Genomic DNA, 21,712 nt, shown 5'->3' on the forward strand with positions numbered 1-21,712 from the left:
TAAATACTTGCAACAATAGAAGAGAAAATCTATATATAATAATAATAATGTAAATCATTTATACCGCACCTATTCCATATACAAAATGTCTAAAACAATATTTGATTTTAGTTTTTGTTACTTACAAAACTTTATCCATTCGTATCCATTCAAGTTCATGTTTATAAGATGCAAAAGGCATACACTGTGCCCATCACCACAAATCGTATACAAATCCTTTAGATCTATCAGAACACACTAATCTGAATCTGAATCTTCCTCTAATGTCCACCTTCACTCATGGAGATTTTGACATGAACAATAACATTAAGTTGAAAATTCATCAGTGATCTAGAAGGTCTGTATATAAATCTAAAGTGACGGCAGATCTAACTTCCCACAGTAAATTGTTCCAATCTGTGATGGTTCTGGGGTAAAATGAGAGTTTTCTGACGTCTTTGGTGGATGTCAGGAGAATAAAACTGTCCATGTGGGAAGTCCTAGATGTTTGTGTCTGTGTTTGAAATAGCCACCAGGTTTTTCTTTTTCTAATACATCATGGTCAGGCGTGCTGCTTTCATCCTAGTTTGAAGTGACTTCCATTCTAGTTGATCAATCATGCTGCTCACATTGATGTTTTCCCGTAACAAAACGAGTGGCTTGTCTCTGTATTGCCTCCAGTTTATCAACAAGGTGTTTTATGTGTGGGTCCCAAACAGTGCATGTGTATTCAATTTGTGGTCAAACTAATGACTTGTAAGCTAATGATTTTAGGCTTGCTGATTTAATTTTCAAATTTCTTTGGAGGAAACCCAGGGTCCTATTTACTATTTTTGTGATGTTGTTGATGTGCTCGTCCCATTTTAAGTCTGATTTTATTGTTAATCCACTAATTCTGTTTGTCCAGCCATTCAATTCAATGTCCTCACTAAAACAACAGAAACTTAATCCATGTGTTGTATTTTTGACTAAACAGACTTTTTTTTTGATAATTAAAACCCAACACAATATAATACCGTTTTGAGACTGAGGGTCATATATATTTTTTTTTTAATCAAATCAACCGCTTGAGCAAACCTTCTGTTTGTACTTATTTCATTTGTGTAGTTTGACTTTTTATTTTTCAAGATCATATTTCACCAAATTCAGATTTTTTTTGTTTCATATGTATTTCTAAGGTCATTTGAGTAGCTACAAATAAGAAGATAGGGGAATGGCATTTGTCATTTATTATTATTATTATTATTATTATTATTATTATTATTATTATTATTATTATTATTATTATTATTATTATTATTATTATATTATTTTTTTATTATTTTTTTTTATTTTTTATTTTTTTTGAGTCTAGACATTCAGTGCTTGTTTTGAGGCATTTTTGTTTAATTGAATATCTCATTAATCATTCTATCAAGAATTTTTATCTCATTGAACTCATTTTTTGTGTGTGTGTGTTATTTTTTTTTTTTTTTTTTTTGTCGTTTTAAAACATGGGGTGCGCACTCATTTGGTGCATGTTGTGATTTTTTATCTTGTCTTTGAAATTTTGATAAATTGATTCACAGAGACATTCATATTTTCTAAAAATTTCAATGTACAGATTTGAAACTTGCAGAAAATAATTAAAGTATTTGTATCTACAAAGTGACCAAAGGAATTATTAATATCTCATTTTGTTTTTAAATATGGGACTAAGCGTTCCCAATGTTGGCGAAATTTAGTTTTGCAATGTTATTATTGTAATAACTTTTTATTCCTTTTCACTCATCGCCGTGTGCTAAAATCAGAAGTTTTCAAGATATCAAAATTCTGCTTGGTCACTTACTAGACACTGCCATCCTAAAGAAACATACCAAATTTAGTAGCTCTAGTAATAAAACTGAGGCTGTTGTGGCTGTTCCAAAAATTAACAAAATTCAAGATGGTCACCTCAATAAATTACGCAATATTTTGAAATTTTTCAAAAATGTTCATCCTGGTGGCTTAAAAAGATGTATTTGAGTAGTTGTGAATGCAAAGTGTGGGAAAGTCGAGCTCAAGATTCAATTTAGTATTTTCACTGCTGTTCCCCCTTAAGTGTGTTCAGTTCCATTGATGATGGATAAAGTCAACCTTGCTTAAAGTTAAAGTCAACCACTCTTCCTGGTCTGACTGTATCAGCTTTATCAGAGTTCAGTGTACTAAGGTCATCAAACTGATTTTGTCTTTCAATTTCTTTCAGGTATACAATGAAACCAATTTCCTTCGAAGGCAATTACGTGGGAAAAGACGTGTACGCCTTCGTGTTCGATTGGCCTTCAACTCCGACCTTGTCCCTGGCAAAGCCTATAGCCACTCCCTCTACCAAGGTCAACCTTTTGGGTTATGCTGGGGCCATTAGTTTCAAGGCCAGGGGATCTCAAGGGTTGGACATCACCGTCCCTTATATATCACCGGCTACAGTGCCATGCAAATACATGTGGACATTTAAAATAAGTAATGTTGCAAATTAAATTAAATGTGATTTGAAGTGATACTAAGCTGCTACAAGCTGTGGACTGTAAAAAGTAATAAACAAAATTGAATAAAACAGCTTCAAAAAGGAACAAAATAGCAAACATAGAACATTTTGGGCTCAAAATCCTTCTTCAGCCAACAACAACAACAAAAGAAAAACAATAAAAACATAAATATATTACTAAAAAATCAGATACATGGTCGAGAAATATTTGACTTGTCCTTTCTGTATAAAAATCTTGGAATGTAAACAAATAGAATTGTTCACTGGTTTATTAAGGAGTGACAAATTGAGTGGAATATTAAACAACACATAACATATAGTGCGTAAAATAGAAAGAAAATAACCGAGTAGAATAGAAATAGAAGTCAAATTATTGTACAGAAATCTGGCAAAGTTCAAGATGACTTGATAATGATGAGATGTACTTTATTATTTATACATTAGTAAATGATTTTAGATTTATCTTTAAAATGATGCATAGTTCAGCATTGCAGTTGTAGAAAAGTTTGTTTCAAAATGCAGATTTTGGTCTGTAAACTTCTTGAACATATGGAGTTGATTACCCCAAATTGTGAGTGAGTTTAAATTTTGTAATTATTTATGTAAATATGAAGGTGTCAAGCCATTTTTAAGATCTACAAATCACAAATTCATAATTAATTCTTCAGTTGATATCAAATGCCAATGTATTTTTGAGGAACCGGCGTGATGTAGTGTTCATTTTGATGAATATTGTGACATACATACATATATTCATGTTGTGGTAGAACTGTTTACAACATTTTTAAAGTGCTCCCTTACTTTTGTTATTAAAAGAAAAGTTTATTGTTGAAGGATCTAAAATAAAATATTTATAGGTTTTTAAAACATGGAAGAGAGTTACATGTTTCTCTACTTTGTCCATGTTTTATAAATGATTTACATTGTACAGAACTTAAAACAAGTTTCATGAATGCTGGTGAGAAATACAGTGCAGCACTTATTCCCCGTCCTTGCTCGGACAAAATATTTAAAATGAGGAATCTGTGAAAACGAGAAATATCTGAAATTTGTACAGAAGAATATATATGGAAATTTATAAATTTCCAATATTAAGATTTGTACAAGGAATCCATGAAAACGAGGAATGGAAACTGCACTGTAAAGGGAGTAGAGAAGCACCAGATTAAAACGTAAGTAAAAATATATCAGGGTGTCAGGGACTTTAATCGGGATCCACCACGTGTGGCTGTCATGTCAGTTGGATTCTGGGTTTGACTCCCTAGCACCTTGATATATCTTTATCCTATTTTTTTTCATCTCGTACTTCTCTATTTCCTATACTTCTCATCAACACTGATAAAACTGCCGGCTCCACGCCATTTTTATTATAAAAATATATCGCAGTCACAGAGAGCCAACTGATGTAACACCCACCAACAATGAGCATCTTATCAGTTGGATACTAGGTTTAGACCCCTGGCACTTTTCTACTCCCTTTATTTATCATTTTTGATATATTTATATTTTAATAATAATAATAGAACTTTATTGTCCAAAAAAAATGGAAATTCATTTTGGTTCACATTGGTGCCAATATAAACACTATTACTATTAATTACAATATAGTGGACATAGATCACACCCTACGGGGAAAATGATGATGCTGCTGCTGCTGATGGTGGTGGTGGTGATGCTGCTGCTGATTATGGTGATGATGAAGGTGTTGAATCAGGTCATAATGGTGAAGCCAATATATTTGTTGTTTAAAATACACGATTATTGTTGTTCCAGTGTTAATTTAATAGGCAAATAATAGTTGTGACGTTGTTTAGTTTCCATCCTTTTCAGCATAGTTTCCAACAGTAAATGGATAGACAATAATGGCAATAAAGATGATATTATAAACAGTGCTCATTGTTGAAAAAAGTCACCGATGTTGTCATAGATTTGTATCTATTGGTACGAGTGGCTATTGTATTGTACTATAGCATCTGCCCAATGGTAAAAGTTTGTAACATGAAGACAGCGGATGAAACGCTATAAATAAATATCATTACCTACATACTTTCCAGCTCTTTTGACAGCATTTTGTCTTTTTGCTCTTTCTTTCACACCACAACATCCAAACCATATAACGATGCCAAAACATTCAATGCTTAATACAAGAGATTTGTAAATGTTGGTCATTGTTGACCAGCCTACGTTAAAAGAGTTCAGTATTCTTAAAATATACATCCTTTGGTTTATTCTTTCGCACATGTGGTCACATGCATTTTAATATTCAAGTTATTGTCAATGTAGACACCCAGATATTTTAAGTGTGATACAATTTCTATGGGACATTGTCTATTATGAGAGCGACATTTTTTCTTTATCAATGATAATAATGACATTTTTATTGTATTGTAGATTTTTTGTCTTGGTATACCCACTATTTGTATTGTTTTGTATTTTTTGTTATAATGATTTTTAAGAATGTTTTATTTTACTTCTTACGATTCTTACTTACTGTCCATCATGTCTGTTGACATGTTCATGTATTGTAAGGCATTAATTTTTTTTTTTTAATGTCTTATTGATATTTTGACAATGAAAGTGAAATATTGGATTTTTAATTGGTGGTATTGATATAACTACAGTGGAACCTCCCGATTACGACACCTCCGAATAGCGACAACCTCCTGATAACGACATTGACCCGTGGTCCCGATTTTTTTTCTATTTAAGATCAGTAAAAAAAACCTCCAAATAACGACGCACTTTTTGATAAAACCTCCGAATAACTACATCATTTTGGCGATTTTCGGCAGTTTTCGTAGATATCTGATACTAAAAATACCGAGTATGAGTACTCAAAGTTTATAAAAACGATTCCTGCTTGAACTGATGAGAACGCAGCTTTTGAAACCAATGAGAACGCAGCTTTTTTTTGACGAATCTTGGCTGATATGCATTAATAAAAACCAAGCTATAAATGTTAGTGTAAGCAAGTAAACACAAAATCTTGGTAACTGTGATAGTAGTAGTAGTAGTAGTAGTAGTAGTAGTAGTGTTTTTGTGGGAGGAGGAGGAATTTTATCTAACTCGCAGCGTCCAAATTACCTGTTTTTGTTTGTTTTAAAGGGTTTTACAGCGCCTGTGACACATCTATGTCATATCAGCGCCAGTAAAAAGGAAGAAAATTGGATAGTAAAAAACATTCTAGATTTACAATTGAAATGACATAAGAAGAAGTAAGACAAAGGGGAATGGTTTAAATAGGGAACAGATGTAGATTCCAGGAGCACACTATCAGTGTACTCAGTTCAGATCACCTAAAAGTCTCATCCAGACACACGCACAAGAACCCTCTAAGAAGAATACACTACAATGTTTCGTCAATGTTAATAAAAACTGTAAAGTTACCATTTGATGTTTTTGATGATTTAACTAAATTGTAAGTTATAATTTTAAATGAATTTGAGCTCCTCCTCCCCCCCCCCCCCCCCCCCCCCCCCCCCCCCCCTTAAAAAAAAAAAAAGAAAGGAATGTAGTGTTACGTCCCTTCATCCAGATGAAAAAGAAAAATATTCCACCGATTCCTTCTCCAATTTTATTTATAATTTATTTTTACACCTCGGTAAGAATGAGAAATGGATGTGTTGCACTGTCATTGCCACGAGTGTTAATTTCAGATTTTTCCCAATTTTTAAAATTACAAATCATACCTCATGTTTTTTCAATACTTCTTGAATTATTTAAAGTGTAATAATCATTTTTTTTTTCTAGAAGTGAGTGTTTTTGTGTTTAAAGGTGGTTGGTTATTTTATTTAATTGTTCTAATATTCCATTTTTAAAACAATAAAGTTTTATGATGCATTTGAAGTCACTTGTTTTGTTTTGGCGTCTCGGGTGGTTGTTTATTTTTATGTGTTTAAATAATACTCATAAATACATAAAGAATAAAATTCCCTTCATTTATCCCAGATGAGAAATTTTTCGCTAGGTTCTGTTCCAAAGGAAGACAGGAATAACCCAGGCATCAGCCGCAGTGCAGCACCGCAAACTGAGCTTGGGCAAGGTGATTTGCTCAAGGCACTAAGCACAGTGGGTATTTCAAACTCAGTAGAGTAGAGTATAAAGCAAAGACTGTACCGCTAAGCCACATACTTTCAGCATTATTAGGTCTTTCGAACACCAGTTTCTAGATCTAATCACTTTTCATCAGCCCAGAGAGGTCAATGCTGCTCCTGTCCAAAACGTTTGCATTAAAGTTAAAGTCTCTAAAATCATAACATTCACAATTTGTTTTTAAGAATTGTTATTTATTTACAATTCCTGCAGCTCACACTCCTGCCCTGAGTGGGCAGGGAGGTACTTACTGCGTCTTCTATTCCCCTCTATCTGTTTTCCAACTAGCTTTCTGTCTTTGTCTTGAAATGAGATTGATGCCAAAACTCCAGTTTCACCGGAAAAAAATTCCGGGTTCCGGGCAACTTCCGTCAAATTCCGGTGAGGTGAATTTGTTCGAAGGATACCCCCCACCCCTCCAACAACATCATCATCACTGCCACTACTACTACAATCATCATCACTAACACTGCAACCACCACCACCACATCATCACTACCACTACTACTACAATCACCACCACATCATCACTACAACTACCACCACTACATCATCATCACTAGCACTACTACTACAACCATCACTACCACTACTACTACAACCACCACCACGTCATCATCATCACTACTACTTCAACCACCATCACCACCATATCATCATAACCACCACTACTACTACAACCACCACCACCACATCATCACTACTACAACAACACCCACGATCACATCATCTTCATCACTACCAATACTACTACAACCACCACCACCACATCATCATCACAACCACTACTACTACAACACCACCACCATCTCATCATCATCACTGCCACCACTACTACTACAATACCACCACCACCACATCATCATGACTACCACTGCTACTACAACCTCCACCACCACATCACGACCACAACTACTACAACCACCACCACTACTTCAACCATCTTCACCACCATATCATCATAACTACCAAAACTACAACCACCACCACCACATCATCACTACCACTACTACAGCAACCACCACCATCACATCATCATCACTACCACTACTACTACAACAACAACCACTATCACATCATCATCATCACGACTACAACAACCACCAACACCACATCATCCTCCCTATCACCAGTATGTACATACTACAATCACTACCATTAGGTTTTGGAGCTTTATTTCATTTGAAATAAGGAAACTTTGGGATTGTATTTGGCAATGTGTTTATATATCATAATATAGTTCAAATCAGTTATCTATTTAGAACTACAGTGTATACAATATGTAAACACAATGCCAAATACCATTCCAATTCCTTTTTCTTGTGTGCGGAAATTCCTCTTTCGGCATTGAAATTCCGAGTGGTGTCTGAAATTCCTGTGAACCAAATTTAAAGTTGGCATCTCTGTTACTTGGTTTTGTCCTGGCCCTGACCGGATAACCTTGGTGAGAGGGAAACAGTCAAATGTATAGTTAGTTTGGGGAGATGATATTTTTTCCCCTCCCACTCCCATAGTGGGCAGGGAGGTACATACTGTATCTCTTCTATCCAAGGTGATCTTGATTGTACCCAGGATTGATACATGGTCCTTTGCTTGTGTGAGGAAAATGTTCTATTATTATTACTGCTTGTGTGAGGAAAATGTTCTATTATTACTACTGAGCTATTGGGATCCTCGAACATTTGTTACTTTTGTCTGTTTAACACTACAGAAACTGGCATAAGCCCCAGCTTCATGGGCCTTATGACTTCAAAGTAACATTTTGTGAAGCTTGTAGAACGGCCACAAACCCCCAGAACAAACCACTACAAAGTACTAGAAAAGAAAAGAATATCCCAATGAAATACAGCTGCCTTTAAAAAAAAACTATCCCAAAATATCGGCTGATTTTTTGGGAAAATGTTTTGTATTTTTCTTTCACCTTTTTCTGTCTCATACACATATTTTCAGACAGTCTATGTCAAAAAATTGTAGATCTTGAGTTTTCCTGGGCTTGCAAGCATAAACTAAACATTTAAGTCAGACAAAGGGAAATGTAGGTCAAAAATAGAACAGAAGTAGATACCACCAAAAGCAGCTTTTTGGTCCTGCGGTATGACTCAAGGACACTCGTCTTTCGAAGTGGAGGTCCCAGGTTCGAGTTCTGATATGGACAGTGCAAAGTTGATCGAGTCCTTAGAAAAGAATCTTTACTCATACTCATATTCTCTCATGATACTCAGATGCAAAATAAGTACCTGTCCTAATTCATTGTACTTGGTGTCATATCTTTTTGGCAACTAAATAAAATATACAGTAGAATCCTGATAGAGCCAAAACCGCTGGACCAGAAAGATTGGTTGACTTCATCCATTATCAATGGAACATACTTAGATAAAGGACACTCAATTTGGGATCAAAAAAAGATGTTGACTTTAAGTTTAAGCAGAAGTTGATTTTAAGTGTTGACTTAATGCAGATTTCAATGTATTTAGAGAAGAAAAAGAGAAATAAAAAACAACAAACGTGAACTTTGATACCGACCAACGAGATTCTATAATTTCATTTTATTGTTGACATCCTGACACCCTGAGATGCAAATCATTTGTTCAGTAAGCTATTCTCAAGGTCAAGTACAGTACAATAAAACGGAGCGTGTGGATAACTTGGATGGTTGCAGAGTCCCAATTACCTGTAGAATATTCAATCATAGCTAATTGTCAAGTGCGAGAAAACCCTGTTTTTTTTAAGGGTTTTGCAGTGCTTGCAACACATTTAGTTCATTTCAGCACCAGTTGCAAAATTTTTTAAAAAGAAAGAAAAAGATAACAAAATGAACTGACCACCTAAAAAAAAACACCTCCCACAACTAACACTATACATTTGACTGTTACCTCTCAGCCAAGGACTCCAGCACGGGCTAGGACAAAACTAAGTAATATCCGATTCCAACACAAAGACAGAACGCAGATATAGGGGGATAGGAGATACAGCTAGTGACCAATAAGAACCATTCTAGAATTAAAAATATGTGCACCGTGGCCATGATTGGGCCAGTGACTCTGTTGTCTGTTTGTTGTTAAGGGTTTCACAACGCTTATGACACGTTTAGGTCATTTCAGCGCTAGAAAAAGGAAGAAAATGGGATAGTAAAAAAATTATAGAATTGTGATAGAAAGCACATTAGGTAAAGTAAAACAAAAGGAAATGGTTCAAAGTGGGAACAGATGTGGAATCCAAAAGCCCACTATCAGTGTACTTATTTGATATTTGTTTGTTTTTGTTTTTAAGGGTTTTACGGCGCTTACAACACAATTAAGTCATTTCAGCGCCAGTAAAAAAGAAGAAAACAGTATAGTCAAAAAATTCTAGATTACAATTAAAAGCACCCAAGAAAAGTAAGGCAAAGGGGAATAATATTTCTGACAAGATGACAATGCAGTGTCAGGCAAGGGCGAGTGAAAATGTCAGAGAGGTGAGAGAGTGAGAAGAAAGAAAGCAAAACCTTATATTCTTCAATATTGATGAAAGTAAAAAGGATGAAGCAAAGGATAGAATTGAAGACGACATCAACCAAATCAAGCTTATTCTCAAAAAGATAGAAGCAGATGAGTGTAAGTTTGATAGTCCCTTCAGGATAGGAAAGAAGGGAGAACGACCCAGACCGATGAAAGTCAAATTCAGTAGCCCTGAAACATGCAACCAAATCCTGCGGAGAGCAAAGAGATTACAAGGATCACAAATCTTCATAAGTAGGGACATGACCCCTTTAGAGAGACAAGAATGGAAGGTGCTCCTAGAGGAACGGAACAGAAAAAGGAAGGAGGCAGAAGAACAGGGGGAAGAGTCTTCATGGGTAATAAGGAAAGGGAGGGTGGTGAATCTTGTAAGGGGAGGAACCCGGCAAGAGAACCAGTAAATTTGAATGAGAAAACTGTAATTGTGTATATAATGAACTCCATCATCCTTCAAAACTATCTGTGTTAATAAGTTGAAATGTTTATACTCTAACGCTGACAGTCTCCTGAACAAGAGACATGAACTCGAGGTTTTAATATCCATCCACAATCCAGGTATTATTCTAGTCACAGAAGCATTGCCCAAAAACTGGGTTAACCAGGTACAGAACTGTGAGCTCCAGCTCAAAGGCTACGAACTTTTCACTAACTTTAGTAAAGACATTAAAGATAAAAGGAGAGTTCTAACTTACACAAAAACCAACCTAAGAACTACGCCTAATCAATTAAGTGAAAGCACTGAAGGTGAAGAGTCGGTCTGGTGTGAAATGGGACTCTCAGGGACTGACAGACTTTTGATAGGATGTGTGTTCAGGTCACCAAACAGTAACGAGAGCAACAATTACTCTTATCATCCGAGACCTCAGGGCAATGTGTAATAACTCCAACAAGCAAGCGTCCCATATTGTTAAAGCAAAGTTGAAACGGCATTCCTGGAAGGATTCAGAGCGTGACCTTCGTTACTCTAGTCATGAAGGCCACGTTCAGAGACTGTTTCCTATATCAATATATGCAGGAGGCTACCCACCATAGAGGAAAACAACATGCTAATACCTTGGATCTCATTCTTACAACTGAAGAGGGCACCCTTGGGTAAAAGTCATCATTCAACACTAGTCTTTGAAGTTAACTGCTACAGACACAAAGAGAAATCTCCTAAACCCCACTTTATATACGAGAAAGCAGACTGGAACAGCATTAGGGAAGAATTTCATTTAACATACTGGGAAGAGAACCTGAAAGACTTGATGTGTGAGGATACATGGACTGTGATTAAAAAGCGAATAACGAGACTATGGAAAACACATCCCAAAGAGTAAACCTGGGAACAAACATAAGAGACCAATCTGGATGACAGAAAAAGCACTGGCTAAAGTCAAACAGAAGGATCTTAAATAGGAGATAATTTAAGTTCACTTAGAATTTTTTTTAAAAATGAAATTAATTACAAACACCCGATTTACACCTGAAAACTGATGGCTGAGAGTAGGAGAGAGAGGGGGGGGGGGGGGGGGGGGAAGAAGAAAAAACTATAAATAAAATACCAAAGGGCAAAATTATTATTCATAATTGTAATGCAAAAACCCCAAGACCGATTTCCACATCCTCAAAAAACTGCCTTTATCCATGACACGCTTTCTCTGACATTACATTAACACGATAGAGTACGTTTCATACAATAATATATATAACAATATTCAACTTTAACTCACTCAATCCTAGAGATTTTTGCTACTTTTCAAAATTGGAAAAAATGTATTTAAAATGAGCATGTACATAGATAGTTTTAATTCAGCTATCATTAACATGTAAAAACTAAAAACATTAGCTTTGAAACCATGCCTATAATTTGTCTCATAAAAATGTAATAAATAGGCAAAAGTAACTTGGGTAAACTACAGATATAGTCTGTGTTAGGGTTGAGTGAGTTAATTTCATCGTGCCATTTTCATGAATTAAACCATTTCATTCTAAATTTTTTAAGAAAAATAAATAAAATAAGTTTATCTCCAAAATGAGTTGACAGCACTTTTTACTAAGACTGAGAAGACTAAAAATAAAATTCAACACAGGTGTAGGCAATGCCACATGTAAACATGAAAAGAAATAACAGAAAAAAAAGACGATCAAAATAAGATGAGTAATCAAGCAAACCCAACCCTTCCCACTCAAGTTAAAATAGAAATCGTGTGTGAGCCAATTACAATGCCCAATTTGACATGGCAGTTTCATGCAAAAAAAAAATATCCCAAATTTTGCAAGCTAAAAACAGCAAAATTTGCGATTAATTTTCCTAAAAACCCATAATTAGTTCATGAAAGAGAAAGGTATTTGTTTATTTATAAGGGTTTCACAGCGCTTGCGACAAATGTAAGGTCATATCAGTCCCAGTAAAAAGGAAGAAAATGAGATAGTAAAAAATAAACTACTCTTGATTAATTATCTTTCACGTTCTTCATGAGCTATCAAAGTAGAGGAAAAAAAGAAATTGACTTTTTTTCGCCTTTTTATTTTTTCTTTGCAAAGTCTCGAAAATTTGCAAAAATTTGCAGATTTTGTGGCTACAATGCAAATCAGTGATATTTTGCGATTTTTTGCGACTGCAAGAGATGCAAAAAACTGCCATGCCAACCCAATACAATTGACCACATTTCACATCCATTTTCTTTTTTGGTCTCTTTTCTTAACATCAAAATGAACAAAGGTGAATAAGAATTTGAAATCCTATTTCACAATAGCTTAGAACTACCACTTCCATTCAACGAGTTGTTTATTTTGTTAATTGCATGCTGAAGGTGAATATGCTTACAGCCAGCAGCAAATGAAAGATAGTCTATGCAGGTACACACATACTTATGGATACATATATTACAACCATCACACCGTAAGGAACACTCACACGAATCACATCCCGTGTCAAGAATACTGAATGATGTGTTGAGATGAGAGGCCTTTACGAACCACTCATCCCCCGACACAGAATGAAAAAAATCCAAGTTCTCCAACGGTTTCCAGTGTATCTTTTTGATTTGAGAGATGGCAGTTGATCTCTTCACATCACTTACCATAGTGTAAAGTTTCCTTTTCAAAAACACGACAAATTGCATCAATTTATGGAAAAACACATCAATCCGATCAATTTGACCACCGTCAAAAAATCCAATAGATTTCAGTGTGTGTTCAAATGGTTGAAGGAATGGAACGAATTTCGCAACTGGTATCACCCTGTAACAGCTTGCCCACAATTCATCTCTTGAGTCTTCAAAGTACTTTGTTTGTACAAGGTGATGAAATTCTGATGAGATTGGCTTCAATTTCTTAAGAAAAGCAGTGACATAAATGTCCAGAGCATCTTTGTCTGTGATGTGTCGTAGGACATGAATGCAATCCATTATGTCCTTAACAGCCTGTTCATCCAGTTCAAGAGCCTTCACTCGTTTTTCTAACGAGCGCATCACTTCCCAAACACAATACATTTTCCTTTTTGGTTTCTTAAAATGGTTTGTCCAATATCTATAAGATAAATCTGCAATGTCTCCAACAAATATATCTGTTTCTATTTTCCCTACAGTTTTTTCCAAAGCTGTGAATAAATACCTTTGCATGGAAGGATCCCCTTTGTTGGTGATAAGCCATGCAACCGGTACTTCATACATTCCCTCAACAAAAACAGATATTGTGAACAGATTAAAATGAATTCCCGACGCCTCACATTTGCGAGTCCACTCAACACAGACACACTGTTTACAATAAGTTTTCAACATCTCTCTCTGATAATCGTTTTGAACCACTAAAACAATGTCATTATCCAAAGAAGAATCTTTGCTTTTTGTGGGACTATTTTCGAACATGTTGTAAAACATTATGGGGTTTCTCACTTTTTTCTCAAACTCCTGATAGTATTCGGAGATACTCAACGCTGGATCTCGACAGATTTCAATCGAATTGTTGAAAGTAAAATGTTCACACACAGATGACCAATAGTTTTTTTCCTTTTTGATTTTAAACATGACACGAACAGCTTCTTTTAAGATGACTGATGATGAAGCGCCGATGGATGCGTTTTGTAGTATGCAGGCACTCACTTCATCAGGTAATGTCAATGATGATGCCTTTGAAGGGAAGGCATTTTCTGCAAAACGCTTGATTGGTTGATCATCATTTCCATTATCAAATTTCCTTTTGACACCAGCGCATGTTACATTAACTTTAGAGAGGGGCCTGTTAGGATTATAATCACTACGTAGACTGATCTTACTAATGTCGATGTATTGTTTTACCAACCATGTCATTATGACATAGCGAAGATAGTCGGAATATTCCGTAGGTTCACGGAGATAAAGATGAACAGTATTGTCCAATGGCTGCATAAAAAATTCAAATAATTTTTTATCAAGGGCTGCAACGGCAATACAAATGATTGCAACAACGCCGCAAACGTCTGAACATTTTTGTAAAGGATAGTTGGTGCATTTAGGGGTGCAGAGGTGATGTTCATCATTTGGTTCATGAGCCATTTTCAATGTAAGCTTATGTGGATTGTTAAGACCTGCAAATCTTGTATATTTGACCACACTGGAGGCAAGATCTTCTGGGGCAGCCCAACCCAAAGTGTCGCAGTAGTACATGGATCCATCTTTGATGTCAATGACTGTAACTGCCCAATGATCTCCCTGTTTTTTGTCCGTTCCAAAAAATACAGTTCCATCATCTTGTCTGCCGACACTCATGACTAGAATGAGGGTTGTCACTTTAAAACGGAGAGATGACGGCAACAGCTTATCAATAGATTGTTTCCGTAGCTGGGAGTCGAAGACAAAGAAACGAGATTGTGTCTGTTGCTTGTTTAAGCACTGCGACATCCAAAAAAAATGGGAGCTGACCAACCAACCCTTCAGTCCATCTGCTGGAATGTTGCCCAGCTCACATGGTGTCATCCCTATTGAGGACAAAGAAAGAACGATGAGTTAATCACTTATCTTAACCAAAAAAAAAAAAGAATGTATAACATGGAATAAATCATGAATATACTGTGATCCTTGAACAAAAAAAGGAAGAAAGTTTCATTCTTATTTACAGATTCATCAAACCTAACACACTTAGAATGGATTTCTTAAGTGTCAGTGTCTTCATCAATGGCATATACAACCTATTACTTCAAAAGTTCGCTCAGTTTTCTCTAATCCTGATAAACGAGGGGAGCATGGATATTACAATGAAGTCCACATAAATGTGCCACCAATGACAGACAGACATGTTAGAACAGAGAAGGATGTGACAGAGCTCTTTCATAAACATCAAAGAAGACAAAACAACACAACATTTCTGCCCTAAACTATAAGACTGTGGAACAACTTGGACAGTTCCCGGTAAAACAATTGTGAATGCTGAGCTGATGAGTCTTCCACGAGGAAGTTTCAGCTTGAAGAGGAAGAAGAAGAAAATGGTATGTCGGGACAGTTTAGATGGCAATGAATTCATAGAGAGAAAGAAATAGGAGACTTGTGCCTACATTATTTGTTTTATTAGGAAAAAGGAACGTAAATTCTTATGAAGCTAAAAAATAAAATGACACACATCTCATAATTGGAACTTTGTATTCATTTTTCATCGCCCGGTTCAAGATGACACCATACCGGATTGAGACTGTGGGTCACATAAAAACCATTTTTTAAAAATGAAACATTTGGGAATTGCGTCATAAATCAACAAATATCAACCTTAAAAAAACAATGTATTTCCATCTGCAATCAAATTAAAAATATAAAAAATGATGTGCCAAGGTCATTTTTTAAAAATTCAACACACAAAACGACAATAATATTAAATCATTTTAAAAAGCTATGGGAAAATACTGTTATCATCAGTTCCTCTGGGGTAAATCATTTTTTAAAATTTAACAAAATAAACAGATTGTCAAGCAACCAAAGAATAACGGAAATAGCTTTATAAAGTGTCCCAAAAAATAATGTAGACAAAGTCGACTTTAAACAAAGCTTCAGACACCCAAATCAAAAAAATTATGGAAAACTGCCACGGATCTGGGGGTTGCTGAAGGCCCTCAAAGGATCCAATAGCGTACCTCCAAAGAATTTTTTAAACAACGCTTGGAGAGGTTAAAAAATTATACGTCCTGAAAGTATTTTTCAAGGACTTGCAGACAATAACTTACCCATGACACATCTTTTAAAATCAAACTTCATTTCCACCACAAACATGGTAATTAAAGACAAAGTTTTGAGGAGAAAGGAAGGAATTGAGAAAAAAATCTTGACAATATAGTGGGGGAGATAGATGTAGACATCAGAGGAGCTAACTAATAACACACATGAAAGAACTCACCCCAGACCGAGATGTACGAATCAGTACTCTTAATATGATTGTTTTTGTTTTTAAGGGTTTTACAGCTTGCAAATCATTTAGGTCATTACAGTGCCAGTAAAAATGAAGAAAATGGGATAGTAAAAAAAATTCTAGATTACAATTAAAAGCACACAAGAAAAATAAGGAATGGTACAAATAGGGAACAGGTGTAGATTCCAAGAGCATATCATCAATGTACTTAGTTTGAGATCACCTAAAAGTCTCACCCAGACACACGCACAGGATCCAACTAAGAGGAACACACTGAAATGCTTACATTACACATTCAAAACAACAAATATGACACAGAGGGATGATTTACAATGAAAAAAAATATCATCTCCCAAAGCGTTTACTATGCATTTAATTGTTTCACTCCCAGCCAGGGTAAGGACATAACTGAGGAATCTCATTCCACAACCCAGCAGAAAACAAGTTGGAAAACAGGAATAGGGGTATAGAAGACATAGAAAGGCCTTCTGTCCAATATGGGAGGCTAAGAACCCCATCTAGAGTACTCTTAAAAGATGAAAGTAAAAAAGTTAGAATCTTTTTTGTCAACAGATAAAGAAAGTACAAAATTCAGTACAAAATACAAGAGATTGACGTACTCTTTAAACAGCTATTAATTTATGCTTTAATTTTGGTACCAGATCCTTAATTTTTGGGATGAATAAAGGGAATTTTCTTTGATATTATATCTTTATTTGTCAAACAGTGTAAAGGAAAGTCAATATAAAAAGATATAAAATCCCAACGCACCGTATCCAGGCACCATGCGGTCATGTGGACGATTCCATAGCAACTCTTGAAAGGCGTGAATGTCTTCCGTAGAGATACAGCAATCCATAACTTGTCCTTTTGGGGCCTGATACTCCCTCTGAAACCACTTGGTCTCCGAACGACAGGCATTTGGTTTGTGGGACTTCCTTGAGGGGCCAGGCTCATCCTCATCCTCCAGGTCTGAAAAAAAACAAAGAAAATTAAATAATACTAATATTAATAATAATAATAATAATAATAATAATAATAATAATAATAATAATAATAATAATAATAATAATAATAATAATATTAATAATAATAATAATAATAATAATAATAATAATAATAATAATAATAATAATAATAATAATAATAATAATAGACTACCTTTGTAAAAAAAATAAATCAGCAAGGTGTATGTATTGGCCCTTACATTGTTCCCAAATATGTCGGAGATTATATTTATATAATCAGAATAATGCAATAGAGTGGTCATTCCTAAAGGCACACTGAGGGAAAATAAAATGTCGAATCAAATGACAAGACGATTCATCATCCAATGGATTCCAGGACATGCTGGAATTGATGGATATGAAGAGGGGGACATACTAGCTAGACAAGGAACAAACGTGGAACAGATTGAAGAGCCTGCAGATCTTGGAGAGCAAAAATCCATTATCAAAATGACATTAATGAAACCTAAAACAAAACTCATAAAAAATACATACACGAGAGAGTACTGGATCAAAAAGAACAGGTTTTCATTTGTGGACTTAGGACAGGGCATTGTTTATTGAAACACAATATCATGCGCTCTCGCCAAAATGACAATGAAACCATGTGCTCCAGACCTGCTCGCTTTGCGACGCTACAGATAGAAATAGATGCTGGCTTCAATATGAAGAAATCACTACCAAACTCTGGCACTTGTGCGTTCTTGTCTACAGCTAGAACTTGGAATCATTCAATTCAAAACAAGAATGATAACTCAAAAGGTAAAATAATGTCAGATTGGTATACAGACAAAATGAGACATCAGAAATGTTATCTTTTTACACATCCATAGCAAACCAATGTAAAATGGTGGCTGGGTCTAAGTTATATGTTTGACAGTAAGTACTGTGGGTGCAGTCCAACAAACTAGTAATTATTTATGTAACAAATCTGGGATAAACTGACATAATGGGGTCCTTGATAAAGGCAGGACTAAACAGTATATACAGTTTATACAGATCCATGATATAACATTTTCCTTACAATTTGCCCTTCGACTATAGGCTGTGATGGATATTGTAAGAGTGTTAGTTCAAAAAGGATGATTAATAGGGGACTAGTAATAATGAAATGGGTTCAATAAGGCAAATGTGGGGGGGGGGGGGGGGGGGGGGATAAATGAAACGTTGTGAAATTCATACAGCAGGGTTAATCCCTGAAAATGCACTACTATACAAATATTCATACATATTTTTATTTTATTTTTATCTTTTATTTCTGGCAGTTGTAGAGAAAAATAAAATCATATTCTAAATATTTCTGTAATCAGGTAAGAGCTCAATTTTGTGATTTTAGTTACAGCTTTCAAAGTAAATTGATCTAATACTAATGTTTATTTACAAGATTTTACAATTAATTTCTTTGGTCAATTTATGACAAATCAATGCAAAAAGGTGACCATTCGGATAAGGTTAAACAGAGTCCTTTGTCAGACTCTACAGGCAAAAATGTATATTTAAAAATGCAAAATAGTATTGAATCAATACCATGTTCTTGCCCGGAGTCTTACCTTCTATAACTATACTCTCATCCATCGTCACAGATATTGCTCACAGTCAGTCAGTAAACCTGAAATGACAAAAAAGGAACCAAAATTCGTATGTCTATCTAACCTCACTTTATAACTATATAACGGTACTGCAGTAACCAGAATAAAATGTAATAGATTATAGATAGAGTTGTCGTTATAGTCATCGTTTAGATAGAGATGTATTTATAAAGACAGCAACCAACAAATGCGGGATTAGCTACGGGAATAATATGCCTTTTTATGTTGTGTGTTTGTGTGTAGGTGTGTACTATCTCGATCGAGGCTGTTGTGAGTTGTTGTCATGATGTTCCGTTTGTGATTGTGACGTCATATTTTGTTTGTCAGCGTAGGCGTAAGCGACAGTCACCGCTTACTCGCTCTTTGACTATTTTGAATCTCTCTAAAACGTTTCGTGTTACGAACAACCAAAAATCTAGGTATGTGTACTTAGTAAATCGCGTTCTACCCACTTCGGTGGAGATACATGCCTCGTGCATATTATTTAGATATTTATTTTATTTCTCCTCATCGTGAATGAGATGTAAAAAATCTATTCACGACAGAGGCCACTTATATATGTATGACCCATGCCCCAAACCAAGACTCAGATTTAGCATTTAGACTCCAGAATGTGAGAGAATTAAACAGCGTATTTCTTTCAATAAAACATTACTGGAGACTCACAGTGGAAGTTTATATGATCTTTCAGCGCAAGCAGAGAAAAGTGAAAACAGAATAATTGTTGGATCTCTCCTCGAATCTCGAGGTTGTTCTTTCGTTTTTCCTGGGGCCTGGGGCCCTCGCTCTATTTTTAACTTATTTTTTTTTGTCACCAAACTCAAAAGAGCTCCTAACTAATCCCCGTCTGCGATGAAACTCCCAGAGCAAATCCAGAATACAGAGCCACATGTCAAGCCATTAATCCAAAGAATTTAGAAGCACAATACATGGTTGTCAGTTTATGAAAACAATCCCCGTCATATGGCTCATGTTTGTGACCATTAGATAGGATGCTCCTCAAGTGCAATGTACTCACTTTCTGTCATATTATTATCACTACTGATAGAATTTTAAAAATCTAACAAACATTCAACATGGATTGAAAAAAAGATCTTTAGCTTGTGAGACGAGTGCTCCGCCCATTGAGCTAAACTCTTCTCTCCTCCCCCTCCCCACCCCCGCCTATCTTCCCACATAAACACGCGCGCACGCACACACACACACACACACACACACACACACACACAAATACACACGAGGTTAGATCCTATAAATTATAAATAAAATGGATTTTGTTCTCCAAGATCAGATTAGCTTTTACTCAGCAATGATTATTAGACCGTATCTGACCATTCTTTTCTAGTACACCCAGATGAAGAAACCAACATGTAAAAAGTTGATATTCCATTGTGTTTTATACTTTGACAATATGCTCTTAGCCTTCGTACAAAGCAAATCATAATACGAAGACCGTTTGCAATTAGTTTACAACCTAACCTTGAACGCAGACAAAAATATTGTCTTCTTGCTGCATTTGATATCGGGTGGGCAATGTTGAGAGTATTTTACCTAAACTTATAGCATTAGTAAGAAAATGTACTTTTTAAAAAAATCTCTCTCTCTCTCTCACACACACACACACACACACGCGCGCGCGCACACACACATACACACATACATACATAGGCATAAACACTAACTAAAAAATAATCAGTTGCTATTGAGCCATAGGCACGGAAAATTATCTTATCAAACAAGTATTTTATAAGCATCTATATATTTAAACAACAAGATATGAAGTGAATAGAAAAGTGCCAGAAGACAATAGAGAATAAAAATTTTCCGCGGCGGTGGTGGGGTTTGAACCTGCGACCTTATTGGTACGACAACTCCGCCTGGCAGGTGAGAGCGTGGCTCTACCGTGTGAGCTATCCACGAACACAAAAATATTCGTTTCAAACTCAAAGTCATTACTAGATCCCTCTCTCACCCACTTCTTGAGACCGCCGATTCGTTCGTACACCACCATCGCGAATAATTTTGACCAGCAGTTAAGCCTAATAGCCAATATTCTCAACACAAACATATAACATAGAAACGATTGAGACATTGAGTATGCTCCGGTGTATGGGGTGAATTTTTAATTCAGAAAAGTGAGTGGAGCAGGCACTTATGTTGGTAACAACAAGATATGAAGTGAATAGAAAAGTGCCAGAAGACAATAGAGAATAAAAATTTTCCGCGGCGGTGGTGGGGTTTGAACCTGCGACCTTATTGGTACGACAACTCCGCCTGGCAGGTGAGAGCGTGGCTCTACCGTGTGAGCTATCCACGAACACAAAAATATTCGTTTCAAACTCAAAGTCATTACTAGATCCCTCTCTCACCCACTTCTTGAGACCGCCGATTCGTTCGTACACCACCATCGCGAATAATTTTGACCAGCAGTTAAGCCTAATAGCCAATATTCTCAACACAAACATATAACATAGAAACGATTGAGACATTGAGTATGCTCCGGTGTATGGGGTGAATTTTTAATTCAGAAAAGTGAGTGGAGCAGGCACTTATGTTGGTAACAACAAGATATGAAGTGAATAGAAAAGTGCCAGAAGACAATAGAGAATAAAAATTTTCCGCGGCGGTGGTGGGGTTTGAACCTGCGACCTTATTGGTACGACAACTCCGCCTGGCAGGTGAGAGCGTGGC

General features: G+C 35.8%; 2 protein-coding genes across 2 annotated transcripts in view; one reads left to right on the plus strand and one right to left on the minus strand.

Annotated features, from left to right (window-relative positions):
* LOC144975485 (alpha-L-fucosidase-like) overlaps positions 1 to 6,328 on the plus strand; it is a 14,938-nt gene extending 8,610 nt beyond the window's left edge. The window contains exon 8 of the mRNA XM_078919613.1: positions 2,204 to 6,328. Coding sequence (XP_078775739.1) covers positions 2,204 to 2,474 — 271 coding nt within the window. The 3' untranslated portion in view covers positions 2,475 to 6,328. The remainder of the gene's footprint in view (positions 1 to 2,203) is intronic.
* Positions 6,329 to 9,085: 2,757 nt separating this feature from the next.
* LOC144975473 (uncharacterized) lies at positions 9,086 to 20,196 on the minus strand. The gene is made up of 4 exons (XM_078919591.1): positions 19,688 to 20,196; positions 18,983 to 19,041; positions 17,197 to 17,397; positions 9,086 to 15,010 (listed from the first exon to the last, which is right to left on the minus strand). Exons 2-4 carry the CDS (start codon positions 19,005 to 19,007, stop codon positions 12,801 to 12,803), a joined length of 2,436 nt encoding a protein of 811 aa, XP_078775717.1. The 5' UTR covers positions 19,008 to 19,041; positions 19,688 to 20,196; the 3' UTR covers positions 9,086 to 12,800.
* Between the last annotated feature and the right edge of the window lie 1,516 nt (positions 20,197 to 21,712).

The sequence above is a fragment of the Berghia stephanieae genome, chromosome 6 (assembly GCF_034508935.2).
Source record: "Berghia stephanieae isolate SIO BIC M18660-M18661 chromosome 6, UCSD_Bste_1.3, whole genome shotgun sequence".
Classification (NCBI taxonomy): Eukaryota; Metazoa; Mollusca; class Gastropoda; order Nudibranchia; family Aeolidiidae; genus Berghia; species Berghia stephanieae.